Genomic DNA, 22,934 nt, shown 5'->3' with positions numbered 1-22,934 from the left:
TTTGGGGCAATTTTTGGAATATTTAGGGCTATTTTGGGCTATTTTGGGGTGATTTTGGGATTTTTGGGGTATTTTAGGATATTTTGGGATATTTGGGGTTATTTTGGGATACTTTGGAATATTTTGGGCTCTTTTGGGGTGATTTTGGGGTATTTTGGGATATTTTGGGATCTTTTTGGGGTATTTTGAGTTATTTTGGGCTATTTATTTTGGGATATTTTTGGGGTATTTTGGGTTATTTTGGGATATTTTTGGGGTATTTTGGGTTATTTTGGGATATTTTTGGGGTATTTTGGGTTATTTTGGGATATTTTAGGATATTTTTGGGGTATTTTGGGTTATTTTTTTGGGATATTTTTGGGGTATTTTGGGGTGTTTTTGGGGTGTTTCAGATGGCCACGCTGTTCTCAATGTTCTCGGGGTCCAGGTAGGTGTAGGGCCGCTCCAGCCCCGCGTTCCGGGCCCGGATCTCCCGGGGAGATGCGGCGCAGGCGGCGCCGGAAGCGCCGGATCAGGCGCCGGGGGGCGCTCTCGGTGAAGTGACGGTCGGGGTAGTGCCCCAGGGGGCGCTGCAAGAGGGGAACTGGGGTTACTGGGAGCACTGGGAGCACTGGGGGTAATGGGGGTACTGCGGGTACTGGGGTTACTGGGAGCACTGGGAGCACTGGAGGCAATGGCGGTACTGGGGTTACTGGGAGCACTGGGAGCACTGGGAGTACTGGGGGCACTGCAGGTACTGGGAGTACTGGGAGTACGGGGGGTTATTTTGGGTTGGGTTATTTGGGGTCGGGTCGGGTTGGGTTTGGGTTGGGTTGGGTTGGGTTTGGGTTGGGTTGGGTTGGGTTGGGTTTGAGTTGGGTTGGGTTGGGTTGAGTTGGGTTGGGTTGGGTTGGGTTGGGTTTGAGTTGGGTTGGGTTGGGTTGAGTTGGGTTGGGTTGGGTTGGGTTGGGTTGGGTTTGAGTTGGGTTGGGTTGGGTTTGAGTTGGGTTGGGTTGGGTTGGGTTGGGTTTGAGTTGGGTTGGGTTGGGTTGAGTTGGGTTGGGTTGGGTTGGGTTGAGTTGGGTTGGGTTGGGTTTGAGTTGGGTTGGGTTGGGTTGGGTTGAGTTGGGTTGGGTTTGAGTTGGGTTGGGTTTGAGTTGGGTTGGGTTGGGTTGAGTTGGGTTTGAGTTGGGTTGGGTTGGGTTTGAGTTGGGTTGGGTTGGGTTTGAGTTGGGTCGGGTTGGGTTGAGTTGGGTTGGGTTGAGTTGGGTTGGGTTGAGTTGGGTTGGGTTGAGTTGGGTTGGGTTGGATTTGGGTGGGTTTGGGGTCAGTAAATTTGGGTGGCGGTCTCAGGGGGTGTCAGTTATTTTGGGTGGGGGTCTCACCATGTCCATGGGCTCGTTCCTCAGCACCCAGAGCACGGCCGGGGCTGGGTTGGGTTGGGTTTGGGTTGGGTTTGGGTTGGGTTGGGTTGGGTTGGGTTGGGTTGGGTTTGGGGTCAGTGAATTTGGGTGGGGGTCTCAGGGGGGGTCAGTTAATTTGGGTGGGGGGTCTCACCATGTCCATGGGCTCGTTCCTCAGCACCCAGAGCACGGCCAGCACCGTGGCCGTGGTGTTCATGGCCGGCAGCGCCGCCAGGAATTCCTGCTCGGACAGCGCGGCCTTGGAGCGGGGCGGGGGCTCCCGCATGGCAGCGGGGGCGTTCGGGGGGAAGGCCGACAGCTCAAACTGACCCCAAAAACGGAGAGAGACCCCAAAAACGGGGGAGAGACCCCAATAGTGTCAGAGAGAGACCCCAAAAACGGGGGGAGAGACCCCAAATATGGGGGAGACCCCAAAAGTGTCAGAGAGAGACAGCAAAAATGGGGGGGGAGACCCCAAACGTGCCAGAGAGAGACCCCAAAAATGGGAGAGACCCCAAAAATGGGGGAGGGAGACGCCAAATTGGGGGGAAAGACCCCAAAAATGGGAGTGAGAAAGCCCAAAATGGGAGAGAGACCCCAAAAATGGGGGAGAGAGACCCCAAAAATGGGGAAGACCCTAAAAATGTGGGGGAGAAACCCCAAAAATGGCGGGGGGAGACCCCAAACGTGCCAGAGAGAGACCCCAAAAATGGGGGAGGGGGACGCCAAAAATGGGGGAGACCCCAAAAATGGGGAAGACTCCAAATTGGAGGGAGAGACCCCAAAAATGGGGGGGGACCCTAAAAATGGGGGAATAGACCCCAAAAATGTGAGGGAGAAACTCCAAAAATGGGGGAGAGAGACACCAGAAGTTTCAGAGAAGGACCCCAAAAATAGGAGAGACCCCAAAAATGGGGGAGGGAGACCCCAAATTGGGGGAGAGACCCCAAAAATGGGAGTGAGAGATCCCAAAATGGGGGAGAAAGACCCCAAAAATGGGGGAGACCCCAAATTGGAGGGAGAGACCCCAAAAATGTGGGGGAGAAACCCCAAAAATGGGGGGGGAAACCCCAAACGTGCCAGAGAGAGACCCCAAAAATGGGAGTGAGAGATCCCAAAATGGGGGAGAGAGACCCCAAAAATCGGGGAGACCCCAAATTGGAGGGAGAGACCCCAAAAATGTGGGGGAGAAACCCCAAAAATGGGGGGGGAAACCCCAAACGTGCCAGAGAGAGACCCCAAAAATGGGAGAGACCCCAAAAATGGGGGAGGGAGATGCCAAAAATGGGGGAGACCCCAAAAATGGGGAAGACCCCAAATTGGAGGGAGAGACCCCAAAAATGGGGGGGGGACCCTAAAAATGGGGGAATAGACCCCAAAAATGTGAGGGAGAAACTCCAAAAATGGGGGAGAGAGACACCAGAAGTTTCAGAGAAGGACCCCAAAAATAGGAGAGACCCCAAAAATGGGGGAGGGAGACCCCAAATTGGGGGAGAGACCCCAAAAATGGGAGTGAGAGATCCCAAAATGGGGGGAGAGAGACCCCAAAAATGGGGGGAGACCCCAAATTGGAGGGAGAGACCCCAAAAATGTGGGGGAGAAACCCCAAAAATGGGGGGGGGAAACCCCAAACGTGCCAGAGAGAGACCCCAAAAATGGGAGAGACCCCGAACATGGGGGAAAGACCCCAAAAATGGGGGAGAGAGACCCCAAAAATGGGGAAGACCCCAAATTGGAGGGAGAGACCCCAAAAATGGGGAGGGACCCTAAAAATGGGGGGACAGACCCCAAAAATGTGGGGGAGAAACCCCAAAAATGGGGGAGAGAGACCCCAGAAGTTTCAGAGAAGGACCCCAAAAATAGGAGAGACCCCAAAAATGGGGGAGGGAGACCCCAAAATGGGGGAGAGACCCCAAAAATAGGAGAGACCCCAAAAATGGAAGAGACTCCAAAAATGGGAGAGCGACCCCAAAAATTGGGGGGGAGAGACCCCAAAATCCCAGGGACCCCCCAGGAGCACCCGAGACCCCCCGAGACCCCCCCAAATCCCCCCAGTGCCCCAAAACAGCCCCGGGGGCAGCGGTCAGCGGTCAGTGGGGGTCAGTGGTCAGTGGTCAGTGAGGGGTCAGTGGTCAGTGGGGGTCAGTGGTCAGTGGTCACTGGGGGTCAGTGGTCAGCGGTCAGTGGGGGTCAGTGGTCAGTGGTCAGTGAGGGGTCAGTGGTCAGTGGGGGTCAGTGGTCAGTGGTCATTGGGGGTTCAGTGGTCAGTGGTCATTGGGGGTTCAGTGGTCAGTGGTCACTGGGGCTCAGAGGTCAGTGGTCAGTGGGGGACAGTGGTCACTGGGGGTCAGTGGTCAGTGAGGGGTCAGTGGTCAGTGGTCACTGGGGATCAGTGTGGGTCAGTGGTCAGTGGTCACTGGGGGTCAGTGGGGGTCAGGGGTCAGTGAGGGTCAGTGGTCAGTGAGGGTCAGTGGTCAGTGGGGGTCAGTGGTCAGTGGTCAGTGAGGGGTCAGTGGTCAGTGAGGGTCAGTGGTCAGTGGGGGTCAGTGGGGGTCAGTGGTCAGTGAGGGGTCAGTGTTCAGTGATCGGTGAGGGGTCAGTGGTCAGTGGGGGTCAGTGGTCAGTGAGGGGTCAGTGGTCAGTGGGGGTCAGTGGTCAGTGGTCATTGGGGGTTCAGTGGTCAGTGGTCACTGGGGGTCTGCAGTCAGTGGTCAGTGGGGGTCAGTGGTCAGTGAGGGGTCAGTGGCCAGTGGGGGTCAGTGGTCAGTGGGGGGGTCTGCAGTCAGTGGTCAGTGGGGGTCAGTGGTCAGTGAGGGGTCAGTGGCCAGTGGGGGTCAGTGGTCAGTGGGGGGGTCAGCGGTCAGTGGTCAGTGAGGGGTCAGTGGCCAGTGGGGGTCAGTGGTCAGTGGGGGGGTCAGTGGTCAGTGGTCAGTGAGGGGTCAGTGGTCACTGGGGGTCAGTGGCCAGTGGGGGTCAGTGGTCAGTGAGGGGTCAGTGGTCAGTGGTCACTGGGGATCAGTGGGGGTCAGTGGTCAGTGAGGGGTCAGTGGTCAGTGGTCACTGGGGGTCAGTGGTCAGTGAGGGTCAGTGGTCAGTGAGGGTCAGTGGTCAGTGAGGGGTCAGTGGTCACTGGGGGTCAGTGGGGGTCAGGGGTCAGTGAGGGTCAGTGGTCAGTGAGGGGTCAGTGGTCAGTGGGGGGGTCAGTGGTCAGTGAGGGTCAGTGGTCAGTGGTCAGTGAGGGGTCAGTGGTCACTGTGGGGGTCAGTGGGGGTCAGTGGTCAGTGAGGGGTCTGCAGTCAGTGGTCACTGGGGGTCAGTGGTCAGTGAGGGGTCAGTGGTCAGTGGGGGTCAGTGGTCAGTGGGGGTCAGTGGTCACTGTAGGGGTCAGTGGGGGTCAGTGAGGGTCAGTGGTCACCTGGCCGCTGTTGGTGGCCGCGTGGTGGGCGGAGCAGGTGTAGATGACTGTGGTGACGAAGGTGACGAGGCCACGCACGGTGTCCAGGCGGGAGGGCACCCCTGGGGGCAAGAGGGGCACGGGGGTCAGACGGGGTCACCTGTGCCCACCTGAGGGGTCACCTGTGCCCACCTGTGCCCACCTGAGGGGTCACCTGTGCCCACCTGTGCCCACCTGAGCTCACCTGTGACCACCTGTGCCCACCTGAGGGGTCACCTGTGACCACCTGTGCCCACGTGAGCTCACCTGTGCCCACCTGTGCCCACCTGAGGGGTCACCTATGCCCACCTGGGGTCACCTGTGCCCACCTGAGCTCACCTGTGCCCACCTGAGCTCACTAGAGGGGACACCTGTGACCACCTGAGGGATCACCTGTGACCACCTGGGGTCACCTGAGGGGTCACCTGTGACCACCTGAGGGGTCACCTGTGACCACCTGGGGTCACCTGAGGGGTCACCTGTGACCACCTGAGCTCACCTGTGCCCACCTGAGCTCACCTGAGGGGTCACCTGTGACCACCTGGGGTCACCTGAGGGGTCACCTGTGACCACCTGAGGGGTCACCTGTGACCACCTGGGGTCACCTGAGGGGTCACCTGTGACCACCTGGGGTCACCTGTGCCCACCTGAGCTCACCTGAGGGGTCACCTGTGACCACCTGGGGTCACCTGAGGTCACCTGTGCCCATCTGAGCTCACCTGTGCCCACCTGTGTCCCCCCATGCCCACCTGAGGGGTCACCTGTACCCACCTGTGCCCACCTGAGGGGTCACCTGTGCCCACCTGTGCCCACCTGAGGGGTCACCTGTGCCCCCCCGTGCCCACCTGAGCGCCTCCTGCCCAGGAAGCCCCTCCTGAAGATCTCGCCCACCCAGGCCTGGAGCTCGGGGTCCTCCTGGACAGCGGCGTCAGACGGGTAATAGAGAGCCAGGAGCTGGGTGACAAACCTGGGGACAGCCAGGGGACATCGGGGACATCAACAGGGACATCGGGGACATTGGGGACATTAGGGACATTGGGGACATTGGGGACATTGGTGACATTTGGGACACTGGGGACATCGGGGACATGGGGGTAATAGAGAGCCAGGAGCTGGGTGACAAACCTGGGGACAGCCAGGGGACATCGGGGACATCAACGGGGACAATGGGGACATCGGGGACATCGGGGACATTGGGGACAATGGGGACATTGGGGACATTGGGGACACTGGGGACATCGGGGACACTGGGGTAATAGAGAGCCAGGAGCTTGGTGACAAACCTGGGGACAGCCAGGGGACATCGGGGACATCAACGGGGACATCAATGGGGACAGACAGGGGACAGACAGGGGACATTGGGGACATCAACGGGGACAATGGGGACATCGGGGACATTGGGGACAATGGGGTAATAGAGAGCCAGGAGCTGGGTGACAAACCTGGGGACATCAACGGGGACATTGGGGACACTGGGGACATTGGGGACACTGGGGACACTGGGGACATCAACAGGGACATTGGGGACACTGGGGACACTGGGGACATCATTGGGGACATTGCAGACATTGGGGACATTGGGGACATCATTGGAGACATCATTGGGGACATTGGGGACATCATTGGGGACATTGCAGACATTGGGGACATTGGGGACATCATTGGAGACATCATTGGGGACATTGGGGACATCATTGGGGACATCACTGGGGACATTGCGGACATTGGGGACATCATTGGGGACACTGGGGACATTTGGGGACATTTGGCATCCCCGGGGGTACCACAGGGCCACCACCCCCGTGACAAATCTGGGGACATTGAGGTGACATCGGGGGAGAAGGGGGAGGGGGAGGATGGCTCAGGGCTCCCGGGTGTCCCCAGGTGTCCCCAGGTGTCCCCAGGCGTCCCCACCTGCGGATGGCCCGCCACACCTTGGTGGCATCGCAGCCGAAGTGGTGGCGCTTGGTGGCCGCCACCCCGCGGTGCCGCAGGTCCCGCGGCAGCACCAGCGAGCGCCAGCGCAGCGCCCGCAGCCCCCGCGCCACCAGCGCCAGCAGCCCCCGCCGGCCCAGCGCCACCGCCTGGGGACACGAGGGGACATTGGGGACATCGAGGGGACATTGAGGGGACACGGCAGTGCCACCCCGAATCCCCCCAAAATCCCACAATGCCGACCCAAATCCCCAAATTTCCACCCAAAATTCTGCCCCACCGGTGCCAGCAGCCCCCGCCGGCCCAGCGCCACCGCCTGGGGACACGAGGGGACATTGGGGACATCGAGGGGACATCGAGGGGACACGGCAGGGCCACCCCGAATCCCCCCAAAATCCCACAATGCCGACCCAAATCCCACAATTTCTACCCAAATCCTCAAATTTCCACCCAAATTCTGCCCCACCGGTGCCAGCAGCCCCCGCCGGCCCAGCGCCACCGCCTGGGGACACCGAGGGGACACCGAGGGGACATTGGGGACACGGCGGTGCCACCCCAAATCCCGGTAATTCTCACCCAAACCCCCCAAATCCCCGAATTTCCGCCCAAACCCCCCAGCCCCAAACGCCCGAATCCCTCTGGGAACCCCCCCGGAACCCCCCCACCCTTTACCGACCCCACGGAAGCCCCCAGACCCCCCCAGACCCCCCCAGGCCCCCCCGGTGCCCCCCCCGGTGCCCCCAGACCCCCCCGGTGCCCCCCCCGGTGCCCCCCTTGCCCCATGGAAGCCCCCAGACCCCCCCAGTGCCCCCCCGGTGCCCCCCCCTCACCCGGTCAAAGCCCACAGACCCCCCCCCCGGTGCCCCCCGGTGCCCCTAGACCCCACCCGGTGCCATCCCGGTACCCCCCCCTCACCCGGTCAAAGCCCCCAGACCCCCCCGGTGCCCCCCGGTGCCCCCAGACACCCCCAGTGCCCCCCTTGCCCTATGGAAGCCCCCAGACCCCACCCGGTGCCCCCCCCCGGTGTCCCCCTGGTGCCCCCCCCTCACCCGGTCGAAGCCCCCCGACCCCACCCGGTGCCCCCCCCCTCACCCGGTCGAAGACCCCCCCGGGGTTGAGCAGGAAGCGCCGGGCGAGGGCCCCGATCTGCACCGTGAACCGGGTGTGGGGCACCAGCAGCTGGGGGGGCACGGGGGGTCAGACGGGGGGCACCGGGAACCGAGGTGGGCACCAGGAACCGGGGGGGCACCGGGAACCGGGGGGGGCACGGGGACATGGGGAGGGGGCATCAGGAACCAGGGGGGCACCGGGAAATGGGGAGGGGGCACCGGAAACTGGGGGGGCACCGGGAACTGGGGAGGGGGCACCGGGAACCAGGGGGGGCACCGGGAGATGGGGAGGGGGCACCGGGAACTGGGGGGCACGGGGTGGGTCAGACAGGGGGCACCGGGAACCGGGGGGGGGCACCGGGAACCGAGGGGGGCACCGGGAAACGAGGGGGGCACCGGGAACTGGGGAGGGGGCACCGGGAACCGGGTGTGGGGCACAGGGGGCATGGGGGGGGGTCAGAGAGATCGGGGAGAGGGCACCGGGAACCGGGGGGGCACCGGGAACTGGGGAGGGGGCACCGGGACATGGAGGGGGCACTGTGAGATGGGGAGGGGGCACCGGGAACTGGGTGGGTACCGGGAAATGGGGAGGGGGGCACCGGGAACCGGGGGGGGGGGCACCGGGAGATGGGGAGGGGGCACCGGGAACCAGGGGGGGTACCGGGAAATGGGGAGGGGGCACCGGGAACCGGGGGGGGGGGCACCGGGAACCGGGGGGGGGCACCGGGATTTTTTGGGGTTTTGGGGTTTTGGGATGGGATTTTTCGGGGTTTTGGGGCAGGGATTTTTGGGATTTTTTTGGGATGGAATTTTTGGGGTTTGGGGTTTTTTTGGGATGGGATTTTTTTGGGATTTGGGGTTTTGGGATGGGATTTTTTTGGGATTTGGGGTTTTGGGCAGGGATTTTTTGGGATTGGGAGTTTTTTGGGATTTGGGGTTTTGGGATGGGATTTTTTTGGGGTTTGGGTTTTTGGATGGGATTTTTTAGGCATTTGGGTTTTGGGATGGGATTTTTTGGGGTTTGGGGTTTTGGGATGGGATTTTTTTGGGGTTTGGGGTTTTTTGAGATGGGATTTTTGGGATACAGGGTTTTGGGATGGGATATTTTGGGGTTTGGGATGGGATTTTTTGCAATTTGGGGTTTTTTGGGCTGGGATTGTTGGGATACGGGGTTTTGGGATGGGATTTTTTGGGGTTTGGGGTTTTGGGATGGGATTTTTTTTGGTGTTTTTTGGGGTGGGATTTTTTAGGAGATTTGGTGTTTCGGGCTGGGATTTTTTTTGGTTTTGGGCTTTTTTTGGGGGGATTTGGTGTTTTGGGCCGGGTTTTTTTTGGGGTTTGGGATTTTTTTTGGGGGGGATTTGGGCTTTTTTGGGGGATTTGGGATTTTTTTTGGGGGGATTTGATGTTTCGGGCCGGGATTTTTTTGGGTTTTGGGCTTTTTTGGGGGATTTGGGATTTTTCTTGGGGGGGATTTGGTGTTTCGGGCCAAGATTTTTTTGGGATTTGGGCTTTTTTGGGGGTTTTGATGTTTTGGGTTAGGATTTTTTTGGGGGATTTGGAATTTTTTTTGGGGTATTTGGTGTTTTGGGCCAGGATTTTTTGGGGTTTTGGGTTTCTTTTTGGGGGATTTGGGATTTTTTTAGGGTGATTTGGCATTATGAGACGGGATTTTTTTGGGATTTGGGCTTTTTTGGGGGGGATTTGGAATTTTTTTGGGGGGATTTGATGTTTCGGGCCGGGATTTTTTTGGGGTTTGGGATTTTTTGGGGGGATTTGGAATTTTTTTGGGGGGATTTGGTGTTTCAGGCCGGGATTTTTTTGGGGTTTGGGATTTTTTTGGGGAATTTGATGTTTCGGGCCAGGATTTTTTTTGGGGTTTTGGGCTTTTTTTGGGGGGATTTGGGATTTTTTTTAGGGGATTTGGCGTTTCGGGCCGGGATTTTTTTGGGGGGCTCACCTTGAAGAGGGGGGTGCTGGGGAGGCAGCTGCCGTAGCGTGGCCAGGGCGAACACCTCTCCCAGCAGGTGAGCCCGCAGCAGGTGCGTCAGCCCCTCGTGCACGTGGAACTCGGCGCTGCGCACCCAGGCCTTGGCCAGCGCCCAGAGCCACGGCGGGTCCTGCGGCACGAACACCGGGGCGCCGGGGCCCGGCTCCTGCGACAGCTGGGCACCCCAAAACCCGTCAGGGCACCCCAAAACCCGTCAGGAACCCCAAAATCCATCAGAAACCCCAAAATCCATCAGGGAACCCCAAAAGGGTGAGGGGAGCCCAGAGCCACGGCGGGTCCTGCGGCACCAACACCGGGGCGCCGGGGCCCGGCTCCTGCGACAGCTGGGCACCCCAAAACCCGTCAGGAACCCCAAAACCCGTCAGGGAACCCCAAAATCCAACAGGGGAACTCAAAATCCATCAGGAACCCCAAAATCCATCAGGAACCCCAAAATCCATCAGGGAACCCCAAATCCATCAGGGAACCCCAAAAGGGTGAGGGGAGCCCAGAGCCACGGCGGGTCCTGCGGCACCAACACCGGGGCGCCGGGGCCCGGCTCCTGCGACAGCTGGGCACCCCAAAACCCGTCAGGAACCCCAAAACCCGTCAGGGCACCCCAAAACCCCTCAGGGGAACTCAAAATCCATCAGGGAACCCCAAAACCCGTCAGGGAACCCCAAAACCCGGCAGGGGACCCCAAAATCCAACAGGGGAACTCAAAATCCATCAGGGAACCCCAAAACCCATCAGGGCACCCAAAATCCATCAGGGGAACTCAAAATCCATCAGGGCACCCCAAAACCCGGCAGGGCACCCCAAAACCCGGCAGGGAACCCCAAAACCCGGCAGGGGACCCCAAACCCCATCAGGGAACCCCAAAACCCATCAGGGAACCTCAAAATCCATCAGGGGAACGCAAAACCCAGAGGGGAACCCCAAAATCCATCAGGGGAACCCAAAACCCATCAGGGCACCCAAAATCCATCAGGGGAACTCAAAATCCATCAGGGCACCCCCAAAACCCGTCAGGGAACCCCAAAACCCGGCAGGGGACCCCAAAACCCATCGGGGAACCCCAAAATCCATCAGGGAACCTCAAAACCCATCAGGGGAACGCAAAACCCAGAGGGGAACCCCAAAATCCATCAGGGGAACCCAAAATCTGTCAGGGGACCCCAAAATCCATCAGGGGATCCCAAAACCCATCAGTGAACCCCAAGATCTGTCAGGGGAACCCCAAAACCCATCAGGGGATCCCAAAAGGATCAGGGGAACCCAAAAACCCGTCAGGGGAACCCCAAAATCCATCAGGGGAACCCAAAATCCATCAGGGGAACCCTGAAACCCGGCAGGGAACCCCAAAATCCATCAGGGAAACCCAAAATCCATCAGGGGACCCCAAAAGGGTCAGGAGAACCCAAAATGGTCAGGGAACCCCAAAATCCATCAGGGGACCCCAAAATCCATCAGGGGATCCCAAAAAGATCAGGGGAACCCCAAAATCTATCAGGGGAACCCAAACCCGTCAGGGAACCCCAAGATCTGTCAGGGGAACCCCAAAACCTGCCAAGGGATCCCAAAATCCATCAGGGGAACCCCTAAGATCCCTCAGGGGAACCCAAAATCCGTTAGGGAACCCCCAAAACCCGGCATGACACCCCAAAATCCAGCAGGGGAATCCAAAAGGGGCACCCCCGAACAGCCACAGGGACCCCAAAAGGTTCAAAGGGACCCCAAAAAGGGTCAGGGGACCCCAAAAACCATCAGGGGACCCCAAAAGGGTCAGGGGACCCCAAAAAAGATCAGGGGACCCCAAAAAGGGTCAGGGGACCCCAAAAACCATCAGGGGACCCCAAAAAGGGTCAGGGGGACCCCAAAAAACATCAGGGGACCCCAAAAAGGGTCAGGGGACCCCAAAAAACATCAGGGGAACCCCAAAAACCATCAGGGGACCCCAAAAAAGGTCAGGGGAACCCCAAAAAAGGTCAGGGGAACCCCAAAAAGGGTCAGAGGACCCCAAAAACCATCAGGGGACCCCAAAAGGGTCAGGGGACCCCAAAAACCATCAGGGGACCCTAAAAAGGGTCAGGGGACCCCAAAAAAGATCAGGGGACCCCAAAAGGGACAGAGGAACCCCAAAAAAGGTCAGCGGGATCATCTTTGGGGTCTGGGTGGGTTTTGGGGTCCCTTTTGGGGTTTTTGGGGTCCCTTTTTGGGGTAGTTGGGCTCCATTTTTGGGGTTTTTGGGGTCCATTTTTGGGGGTTTTTGGGGGTCCCTTTTGGGTTTTTGGGGCCCGGGTGGGTTTTTGGGTTCCGTTTTTGGGGTTTTTGGGGTCCCTTTTGGTTTTTGGGGTCCATTTTTGGGGTTTTTGGGGTCCCTTTTGGGTTTTGGGGCCCGGGTGGGTTTTTGGGGTCTCTTTTGGGGTTACTGGGGTCCATTTTGGGGTTTGGGGCCCGGGTGGGTTTTTGGGGTCCATTTTTGGGGTTTTTGTGGTTCAGATTTTGCATTTTGGTCTCAGTTTTTGGGCTCTTTGGGCTCCATTTTTGGGGTCTTTGGCTCCATTTTTGGGGTTTTTGGGGTCTATTTTTGGGGTACGTTTTGGGGTTTTTAGGGTCCCTTTTTTGTTTTGGGGCCCAGCTGGGTTTTTGGGGAACGTTTTTGGGGTTTTTGGGGCCGGGGTGGGTTTTTTGGGTCCAGTTTTGGGGTTTTTATGGTTCAGATTTTGGGTTTTGGGCTCCATTTTTGGGGTTTTTATGGTTCAGATTTTGGGTTTTGGGCTCCATTTTTGGGGTTTTTATGGTTCAGATTTTGGGTTTTGGGCTCAGTTTTTGGGGTTTTTGTGGTCCAGATTTTGGGTTACAGGGCCCAGGTGGATTTTTGGGGTCCATTTTTGGGGTTTTTGGGGTCCAGTTCTCAGGTTTTGGGGTGCAGGTCAGTTTTTGGGCTCCATTTTTGGGGTTTTTTGGGGGCCGGGTGGGTTTTTGGGTTCAGTTTTTGGGGATTTTGGGGTCCCTTTTGGGTTTTGGGACCCCGGTTGGGTTTTTGGGGTCCATTTTTTGGGGTTTTTGAGCTCCGTTTTCGGGGTTTTTGGGCTCAGTTTTCAGGGTTTTGGGGTTTTTGGGCTCAGTTTTCAGGGTTTTGGGGTCCGTTTTTGGGGTTTTGGGCTCCGTTTTCAGGATTTTTTGGGGTTTTTGGTGTCTGTTTTTGGGGCTTTTGGGGTCCCTTTTGGGTTTTGGGGGCCCAGGTGGGTTTTTGGGCTCCGTTTCTGGGGCCTATGGGGGATTTTTGAGCTCCGTTATTGGGGTTTTTGGGCTCAGTTTTCAGGGTTTTTGGGGTCCCTTTTGGGTTTTGGGACCCCCGGTTGGGTTTTTTGGGGTCCATTTTTGGGGTTTTTGGGCTCAGTTTTCAGGGTTTTTGGGGTCCCTTTTGGGTTTTGGGACCCCGGTTGGGTTTTTGGGGTCCATTTTTGGGGTTTTTGGGCTCAGTTTTCAGGGTTTTTGGGGTCCCTTTTGGGTTTTGGGACCCCGGTTGGGATTTTGGGGTCAATTTTTGGGGTTTTTGGGCTCAGTTTTCAGGGTTTTTGGGCTCAGTTTTCAGGGTTTTTGGGGGTTTTGGGCTCAGTTTTCAGGGGTTTTGGGGTTTTTGGGCTCAGTTTTCAGGGGTTTTGGGGTTTTGGGGCTCAGTTTTCAGGGTTTTTGGGCTCAGTTTTCAGGGTTTTGGGGTCCGTTTTTGGGGGTTTTGGGGTCGGGGGTCCCACCTGGATGGCGAGGGGCAGCAGGTCCCCGTCGGGGCGCTGGTGCAGCAGGCAGAGCGGGGCGGCCACGAAGGTGGGGCGGCCGTCGATGAGGGCGGTGGGGAGCCCCTGCAGCACCCCATAATCGGCCAGGTAGATGTTCCCTGCCTGAGGGGAACCCCAAAATCAGGGGATCCCCAAAAACCGGGGGTACCCCGGGTCTGGGATCCCCCAAATCCTGGTAAAAATCTAAAATCCCAGGGGGAAAACCCCAAATCCTGGGGGGAAAACCCCAAAATCCTGGGGAAAAAACCCAAAATCCTGTGAAAAAAAAAACCAAATCCCGGGAAAAACCCCAAATCCCAGCACCCCATAATTGGCCAGGTAGATGTTCCCTGCCTGAGGGGAACCCCAAAATCAGGGGATCCCCAAAAACCCGGGGGTACCCGGGTCTGAGATCCCCCAAATCCCGGTAAAAATCTAAAATCCCAGGGGGGAAAACCCCAAATCCTGGGGGAAAACCCCAAAATCCTGGGAAAAAAACCCAAAATTCTGGGAAAAACCCCAAATCCCAGCAACCCATAATCGGCCAGGTAGATGTTCCCTGCCTGAGGGGAACCCCAAAATCAGGGGATCCCCAAAAACCGGGGGTACCCGGGTCTGGGATCCCCCCAAATCCTGGTAAAAATCTAAAATCCCAGGGGGAAAACCCCAAATCCTGGGGGAAAAAAACCAAAAATCCCAGGGGGGAAAAACCCCAAAATTCTGGGAAAAATCCCAAATCCCAACACCCCATAATCGGCCAGGTGGATGATCCCTGCCTGGGGGGAACCCCAAAATCAGGGGAACCCCAAAAACCGGGGGTACCCGGGTCTGGGATCCCCCAAATCCTGGGAAAAATCTAAAATCCCAGGGAGGAAAACCCCAAATCCTGGGGGAAAACCCCAAAATTCTGGGAAAAAACCCCAGATCCCAGCACCCCATAATCGGCCAGGTAGATGTTCCCTGCCTGGGGGGAACCCCAAAATCAGGGGAACCCCAAAAACCGGGGGTACCCGGGACTGGGATCCCCCAAATCCTGGGAAAAACCTACAATCCCAGGGGGGAAAAACCCCAAATCCTGGGGAAAAAAACCCAAAATCCTGGGAAAAAACCCAAAATCCTGGGAAAAAAAAACCTAATCCCGGGGAAAAACCCCAAATCCCAGCACCCCATAATCGGCCAGGTAGATGTTCCCTGCCTGGGGGGAACCCCAAAATCAGGGGAACCCCAAAACCGGGGGTACCCGGGTCTGGGATCCCCCAAATCCTGGGAAAAACCTAAAATCCCAGGGAGAAAACCCCAAATCCTGGGGGAAAACCCAAAATCCTGGGGAAAAAAAAAAACCAAATCCCGGGAAAAACCCCAAATCCCAGCACCCCATGATCGGCCAGGTAGATGTTACCCGCCTGGGGGGAACCCCAAAATCAGGGGAACCCCAAAACCGGGGGTACCCGGGTCTGGGATCCCCCAAATCCTGGGAAAAACCTAAAATCCCAGGGGGAAAAAAACCCAAAACCCTGGGGGAAAACCCAAAATCCTGGGGAAAAACCCCCAAATCCTGGGAAAAAAAAACGAAATCCCGGGAAAAACCCCAAATCCCAGCACCCCATAATCGGCCAGATGGATGTTCCCTGCCTGGGGGGAACCCCAAAATCAGGGGATCCCCAAAAACCGGGGGTACCTGGGTCTGAGATCCCCCAAATCCTGGTAAAAACCTAAAATCCCAGGGGAGAAAACTCCAAATCCTGGGGGAAAACCCCAAAATCCTGGGAAAAAACCCAAAATCCTGGGAAAAAAAAACCTAATCCCGGGAAAAACCCCAAATCCCAGCACCCCATAATCGGCCAGGTAGATGTTCCCTGCCTGGGGGGAACCCCAAAATCAGGGGAACCCCAAAACCGGGGGTACCCGGGTCTGGGATCCCCCAAATCCTGGGAAAAACCTAAAATCCCAGGGGAAAAAAAACCCAAAACCCTGGGGGGAAAACCCAAAATCCTGGGGAAAAACCCAAAATTCTGGGAAAAAAACCCAAAATCCTGGGGGAAAACCGCAAAATTCTGGGAAAAAAACCCCAAATCCTGGGGGAAACCTGTTTTTGGGGTGCCCCACCTCCATCTCGCGGCGCAGGGAGATGCCGGCGCTGAGGCTCGGGGCCACCACGGGGGTGTTGGTTTGGGGTTTTTGGGGTGATTTTGGGGTTTCTGGGGTGTTTTTGAGGTGATTTTGGGGTGGTTTTTAGGGATTTTGGGGTGATTTTGGGGTGTTTTTTGGGTTTTTGGGGTGCCCCACCTCCATCTCGCGGCGCAGGGAGGTGCCGGGGGCCGAGGCTCGGGGCCACCATGGGCTCGCTGACGGGGAAGTTGGGGGGCAGGCGGCGGCAGCGGCGCAGCAGGACGGGGTTCACCCCGCTCAGGAACTGCTCCCCGAAAAACGCGTCCTCCTGCCAGTGCCGCACCACGTACTCTGCGGGGACGTCGGGGACGTTGGGGGACATTTGGGGACACCCCCCAGACCCCCCTCCCCAAACTCCCCAGGATCCCCCCCCAGTAACCCCAAAGTTTTGGGATCCCCGAACCCCAAGTCCTCAAAACCTCCAGACCCCCCAGTGTCCCCCATAATGTCCCCAAATGTCCCCAAATCCCCAAATGTCCCCAGTGTCCCCAATGTCCCCAAATCTCCCAAATCTCCCAATGTCCCCAATGTCCCCAAATCTCCCAATGTCCCCAGTGTCCCCCAAATCCCCAAATGTCCCCAATGTCCCCAAGACCCCAAATCTCCCAATGTCCCCAGTGTCCCCAAATCCCCAAATGTCCCCAATGTCCCCAACATTCCCCTGCTGTCCCCAATGTCCCGAAGACCCCAAATCCCCCAAATGTCCCTGATGTCCCCAACCCCCTTGGTGTCCCCAGTGTCCCCCATGTCCCAAATCCCCCAATGTCCCCAAATGTCCCCAATGTCCCCACATCCCCAATGTCCCCAATATGCCCAATGTCCCTGATGTCCCCAAATCCCCCAATGTCCCCAAATCCCCCAATGTCCCCAATCCCTCCAATGTCCCCAAATCCCCAGTATCCCCGGTGTCCCCGGTGTCCCCAGTGTCCCCCACCGGTGACGGACGTGTGGAAGCTGCGGAACACGCGGGTCATGGCCTCCACGCTGGGCCACGAGCTGGGCCGGGCCAGGAACCCCCGCAGCTTGGCCTCCAGGTTCCTGGGGACAGCAATGGGGACATCGGGGACATCGGGGACAATGGGGACATTGGGGACATCGGGGACAAAGAGGACATGGGGGGACATTGGGGACATTGGGGACAATGAGGACATTGGGGACATTGGGGACAATGAGGACATGGGGGACATTGGGGACAATGGGGACAATGAGGACATTGGGGACATCGGGGACAATGAGGACATGGGGGGACGTTGGGGACGTTGGGGGACATTGGGGGGATTTGGGGGACATTTGGGGACATTGGAGACATTGAGGGGTTGGGGACATTGCGGACATTGGGGACACTGGGGACATTGGGGGATTTAGGGACATTGGGGACATTTGGGGACATTGGGGATGTTGGAGACATTGGGGACATTGGGGGGATTTGGGGACATTGGGGACATTGGGGGGATTGGGGGGCATTGGGGACACTGGGGATTTTGGGGGCATTGGGGGATTTAGGGACATTGGGGACATTGGGGACATTGGGGGTGGGAACATTGGGGATTGGGGACATTTGGGGATTTGGAGACATGGGAGACATTGGGGACATTGTGGGGATTTAGGGACATTGGGAACTTAGGGGACATTGGAGACATTGGGGGGATTTAGGGACGTTGGGGACACTGGGGACATTGGGGATTTGGGGACACTGGGGACACTGGAGGATTTAGGGACATTGGGGACATTGGAGACGTTGGGGCCGTTGGGGATTTGGGGACATTGGGGACATTGGGGACACTGGGGACACTGGAGGATTTAGGGACATTGGGGGCTGTTGGGGATTTGGGGACGTTTGGGGACATTGGGGACATTGGGGACATTGGGGATTTGGGGACATTGGGGACGTTTGGGGACAGCCAGGGGAAGGAAGGCGTGTGCAGGGCCAGGTTTGGGGTCAGGGGTCAGAGAGGGGTCAGTCAGGGGAGGGTCAGCGGTCAGTGGTCACTCGGGGGTCACTGGTCAGTCAGGGGTCACTCAGGGGTCACTGGTCAGTCACTGGTCACTCAGTGGTCACTCAGGGGTCACTCAGGGGTCACTGGTCAGTCACTGGTCACTCAGTGGTCACTCAGCGGTCACTCAGCGGTCAGTCAGTGGTCACTGGTCACTCAGGGGTCACTCAGGGGTCACTCAGTGGTCACTCAGTGGTCACTGGTCACTCAGTGGTCACTCAGGGGTCACTGGTCACTCAGGGGTCACTCAGGGGTCACTCACGTGGCGCTGCCCCGCAGGTAGAAGGCCGAGGCCTTGGCCAGCGAGTAGCTCAGGTCGGGGTGGGTTAGGGAGGGTCAGTGGTCACTCAGCGGTCAGTCAGTGGTCAGTGGTCACTCAGTGGTCACTCAGTGGTCACTGGTCACTCAGTGGTCAGTCACTGGTCACTCAGTGGTCACTGGTCACTCAGTGGTCACTCAGGGGTCACTCACGCGGCGCTGCCCCGCAGGTAGAAGGCCGAGGCCTTGGCCAGCGAGTAGCTCAGGTCGGGGTGGGTCAGGGAGGGTCAGTGGTCACTCAGGGGTCAGTCAGTGGTCACTGGTCACTCAGTGGTCACTCAGTGGTCACTGGTCACTCAGGGGTCACTCAGGGGTCACTCACGCGGCGCTGCCCCGCAGGTAGAAGGCCGAGGCCTTGGCCAGCGAGTAGCTCAGGTCGGGGTCCAGCGGCGTCCCCTGGGGCAGCGCCCAGGGCAGGCCGGGGGCAAACGGGGCCAGCCTGGCACGGGGACAGGGACACGGTCACACCTGGGACACCTGGGACACCTGGGACACCTGGGGACACCTGGGGACACCTGGGGACACCTGGGACAGGGACACGGTCACACCTGGACACCGGGGACACCTGGGACACATCTGGGGACACCTGGGACAGGGACACGGTCACACCTGGGACAGCTGGGACACCCGGGGACACCTGGGGACACCTGGGGACACGTGGGACAGGGACATGGTCACACCTGGACACCGGGGACACCTGGGACACACCTGGGGACACCTGGGACAGGGGACACGGTCACATCTGGGGACACCTGGGACAGGGACAACGGTCACACCTGGGACACCTGGGGACACCTGGGACAGGGACACGGTCACACCTGGGACATCTGGGACACCTGGGGACACCTGGGACACACCTGGGGACACCTGGGACAGGGACAACGGTCACACCTGGGGACACCTGGGACAGGGACACGGTCACACCTGGACACCTGGGGACACCTGGGACACACCTGGACACCTGGGACACACCTGGGACACACCGGGGACAGGGACACGGTCACACCTGGAACACACCAGGGACACACCTGGGACACACCTGAGGGGACACAGAGGGTGACAGCACCTGGGGGTGCCACACACACACCTGGGGTGTCACACACACACACACACCTGGGGGTGTCACACACACACCTGGGGATGTCACACACACACCTGGGGATGTCACACACACACACCTGGGGGTGTCACATATACACACACCCGGGGGTGTCACACACACACACCTGGGGGTGTCACACACACACACCTGGGGGTGTCACACACACACCCACACCTGGGGGTGTCACACACACACACCTGAGGGTGTCACACACACACCTGGGGATGTCACACACACACACCTGGGGATGTCACACACACACACACACACACACACCTGGGGATGTCACACACACACACCTGGGGTGTCACACACACACACCTGGGGATGTCACACACACACCTGGGGATGTCACACACACACACCTGGGGGTGTCACACACACACCTGGGGATGTCACACACACACACCTGGTGGTGTCACACACACACACCTGGGGATGTCACATACACACACCTGGGGGTGACACACACACACCTGGGGATGTCACACACACACACCTGGGGTGTCACACACACACACCTGGGGATGTCACACACACACCTGGGGATGTCACACACACACACCTGGGGGTGTCACACACACACACCAGGGGATGTCACACACACACCTGGGGGTGTCACACACACACCTGGGGATGTCACACACACACCTGGGGGTGTCACATATACACACACCCGGGGGTGTCACACACACACACCTGGGGATGTCACACACACACCTGGGGGGTGTCACACACACACCTGGGGATGTCACACACACACACCCGGGGGTGTCACACACACACACACCTGGGGTGTCACATATACACACACCTGGGGATGTCACACACACACACCTGGGGATGTCACACACACACACACACACACACACCTGGGGGTGTCACACACACACACCTGGGGATGTCACACACACACACCTGGGGGTGTCACACACACACCCGGGGGTGTCACACACACACACACCTGGGGTGTCACATATACACACACCTGGGGGTGTCACACACACACACACCTGGGGATGTCACACACACACACCTGGGGATGTCACACACACACACACACACACACACCTGGGGGTGTCACACACACACACCTGGGGATGTCACACACACACACCTGGGGATGTCCCACACACACATCTGGGGATGTCACACACACACCTGGGGGTGTCACACACACACCTGGGGGTGTCACACACACACCTGGATGTGTCACACACACACACCTGGGGATGTCCCACACACACATCTGGGGATGTCACACACACACCTGGGGGTGTCACACACACACACCTGGGGGTGTCACACACACACACCTGGGGGTGACACACACACACCTGGGGGTGTCACACACACACACCTGGGGGTGACACACACACACCTGGGGGTGTCACACACACACACCTGGGGTGTCACACACACACCTGGGGATGTCACACACACACACCTGGGGGTGTCACACACACACCTGGGGTGTCACATATACACACACCTGGGGATGTCACACACACACACCTGGATGTGTCACACACACACACCTGGACGTGTCACACCTCCCCAGGTGTGTCACCTGTGCCTCACCTGTAGCGCCGCCGTTGCTGCACCAGGTGTCGGCGGCGCTGCCGCTGCAGCCGCGGGTGTCGCTCCATGGCCGGCGTGGTGGCTGCGGTGACAGGTGTCACAGGTGTCACAGGCGTGTCCCAGGTGCGCCCAGGTGTTTCCCCCTGCTGTCCCCAGGTGTGTCCCCACCCCCCCAGGTGTGTCCCCAACTGTCCCAGGTGTGCCCCCAGGTGTCACAGTTGTGCCCAGGTGTTACCCCAGGTGGTGTCCCATCTGTCCCCAGCTGTCCCAGGTGTGTCCCCAGGTGTCCCAGCTGTCCCCAGGTGTCCCAGGTGTTTCCCCTGCTGTCCCCAGGTGTGTCCCCACCCCCCAGGTGTGTCCCCCAACTGTCCCAGGTGTGCCTCCAGGTGTCACAGTTGTGCCCAGGTGTTACCCCCAGGTGGTGTCCCAGCTGTCCCTAGCTGTCCCAGGTGTGTCCCCAGGTGTCCCAGCTGTCCCCAGGTGTCCCAGGTGTATCCCCTGCTGTCCCCAGGTGTGTCCCCACCCCCTGAAGTGTGTCCTCAGGTGTGCCCAGGTGTGTCCCCCTGCTGTCCCCAGGTGTCCCAGGTGTGTCCCCTGCTGTCCCCAGGTGTGTCCCCACCCCTCCAGGTGTGTCCCAAACTGTCCCAGGTGTGTCCTCAGGTGCCCCAAGTGTATCCCCAGCTGTCCCCAGGTGTGTCCCCAGGTGTGTCCCCAGGTGTGTCCCCAGGTGTCCCAGCTGTCCCCAGCTGTCCCCAGGTGTGTCCCCAGCTGTCCCCAGGTGTGTCCCCAGGTGTCCCCAGGTGTGCCCACCTGTGCCCTCGGGCAGCTCCCAGGTGCCGTAGCCCTCGAGCCAGCGGTAGCAGGGGAAGTGGAAGGGGCCAGGTGAGCGACGTCATCGGGGTCACCTGCGGGGACACAGGTGTCACCTGAGGGGGTGACGTCACATAGAGTGGCACAGGTGCCATCACAGGTGTCACCTGTGGAGTGACATCACCTGTAACGTCACAGGTGTGACCTGACGTGGTGACATCACCTAGAGTGGCACAGGTGTCACTTTCGAAGGTGGTGACATCCCCCACGGCACCACAGGTGTCACCTGTGCCATCAGTGTCACCTGCAATGTCCCTGCCCTCACCTGCGCTGGCAGTGCCGATGTCACCTGTGCCATCAGTGTCACCTGTGCCACCAGTGTCACCTGCAGTGTCCCTGCCCTCACCTGTGGCAGCAGTGCCGATGTCACCTGTGCCATCGGTGTCACCTGTGCCACCACAGTTGTCACCTGCAGTGTCCCTGCCCTCACCTGCGGCGGCAGTGCCGATGTCACCTGTGCCATTGGCGTCACCTGTGCCACCCCAGGTGTCACCTGCAGTGTCCCTGCCCTCACCTGCGGCAGCAGTGCCGATGTCACCTGTGCCATCGGTGTCACCTGTGTCACCCCAGGTGTCACCTGCAGTGTCCCCTGCCCTCACCTGCGGCGGCAGTGCTGATGTCACCTGTGCCATCGGTGTCACCTGTGCCACCCCAGGTGTCACCTGCAGTGTCCCTGCCCTCACCTGCACTGGTAGTGCCGATGTCACCTGTGCCATCGGTGTCACCTGTGCCACCAGTGTCACCTGCAGTGTCCCTGCCCTCACCCGCGCTGGCAGTGCCGATGTCACCTGTGCCATCGGTGTCACCTGTGCCACCCCAGGTGTCACCTGCAGTGTCCCTGCCCTCACCTGCGCTGGCAGTGCCGATGTCACCTGTGCCATCAGTGTCACCTGTGCCACCCCAGGTGTCACCTGCAGTGTCCCTGCCCTCACCTGCGCTGGCAGTGCCGATGTCACCTGTGCCATCGGTGTCACCTGTGCCACCAGTGTCACCTGTGCCATCGGTGTCACCTGTGCCATCGGTGTCACCTGTGCCACCAGTGTCACCTGTGCCATCGGTGTCACCTGTGCCACCAGTGTCACCTGCAGTGACCCCTGCCCTCACCTGCGCTGGCAGTGCCGATGTCACCTGTGCCATCGGTGTCACCTGTGCCACCAGTGTCACCTGCAGTGTCCCTGCCCTCACCCGCGCTGGCAGTGCCGATGTCACCTGTGCCATCGGTGTCACCTGTGCCACCCCAGGTGTCACCTGCAGTGTCCCTGCCCTCAC

The 22,934-nt window shown here is 58.9% G+C and overlaps 1 protein-coding gene across 1 annotated transcript; it reads right to left on the bottom strand.

Moving 5' to 3' along the window:
- Nucleotides 1-373: 373 nt before the first annotated feature.
- LOC137465817 (polyunsaturated fatty acid lipoxygenase ALOX15B-like) lies at nucleotides 374-21,974 on the bottom strand. Its single transcript, XM_068177843.1, is given in 17 exon segments — nucleotides 374-475; nucleotides 477-569; nucleotides 1,537-1,707; nucleotides 4,798-4,898; nucleotides 5,661-5,782; nucleotides 6,730-6,899; nucleotides 7,843-7,929; nucleotides 9,820-9,831; nucleotides 9,833-10,024; nucleotides 13,611-13,754; nucleotides 15,918-15,947; nucleotides 15,949-16,091; nucleotides 16,735-16,838; nucleotides 18,435-18,551; nucleotides 20,796-20,877; nucleotides 21,606-21,700; nucleotides 21,931-21,974. Coding segments are annotated over 15 exon segments (1,641 nt in total). The 5' UTR covers nucleotides 20,864-20,877; nucleotides 21,606-21,700; nucleotides 21,931-21,974; the 3' UTR covers nucleotides 374-388.
- Between the last annotated feature and the right edge of the window lie 960 nt (nucleotides 21,975-22,934).

Source organism: Anomalospiza imberbis, unplaced genomic scaffold (genome assembly GCF_031753505.1).
Source record: "Anomalospiza imberbis isolate Cuckoo-Finch-1a 21T00152 unplaced genomic scaffold, ASM3175350v1 scaffold_1118, whole genome shotgun sequence".
Classification (NCBI taxonomy): Eukaryota; Metazoa; Chordata; class Aves; order Passeriformes; family Viduidae; genus Anomalospiza; species Anomalospiza imberbis.
This window is presented reverse-complemented; position numbering and strand designations above follow the sequence as displayed.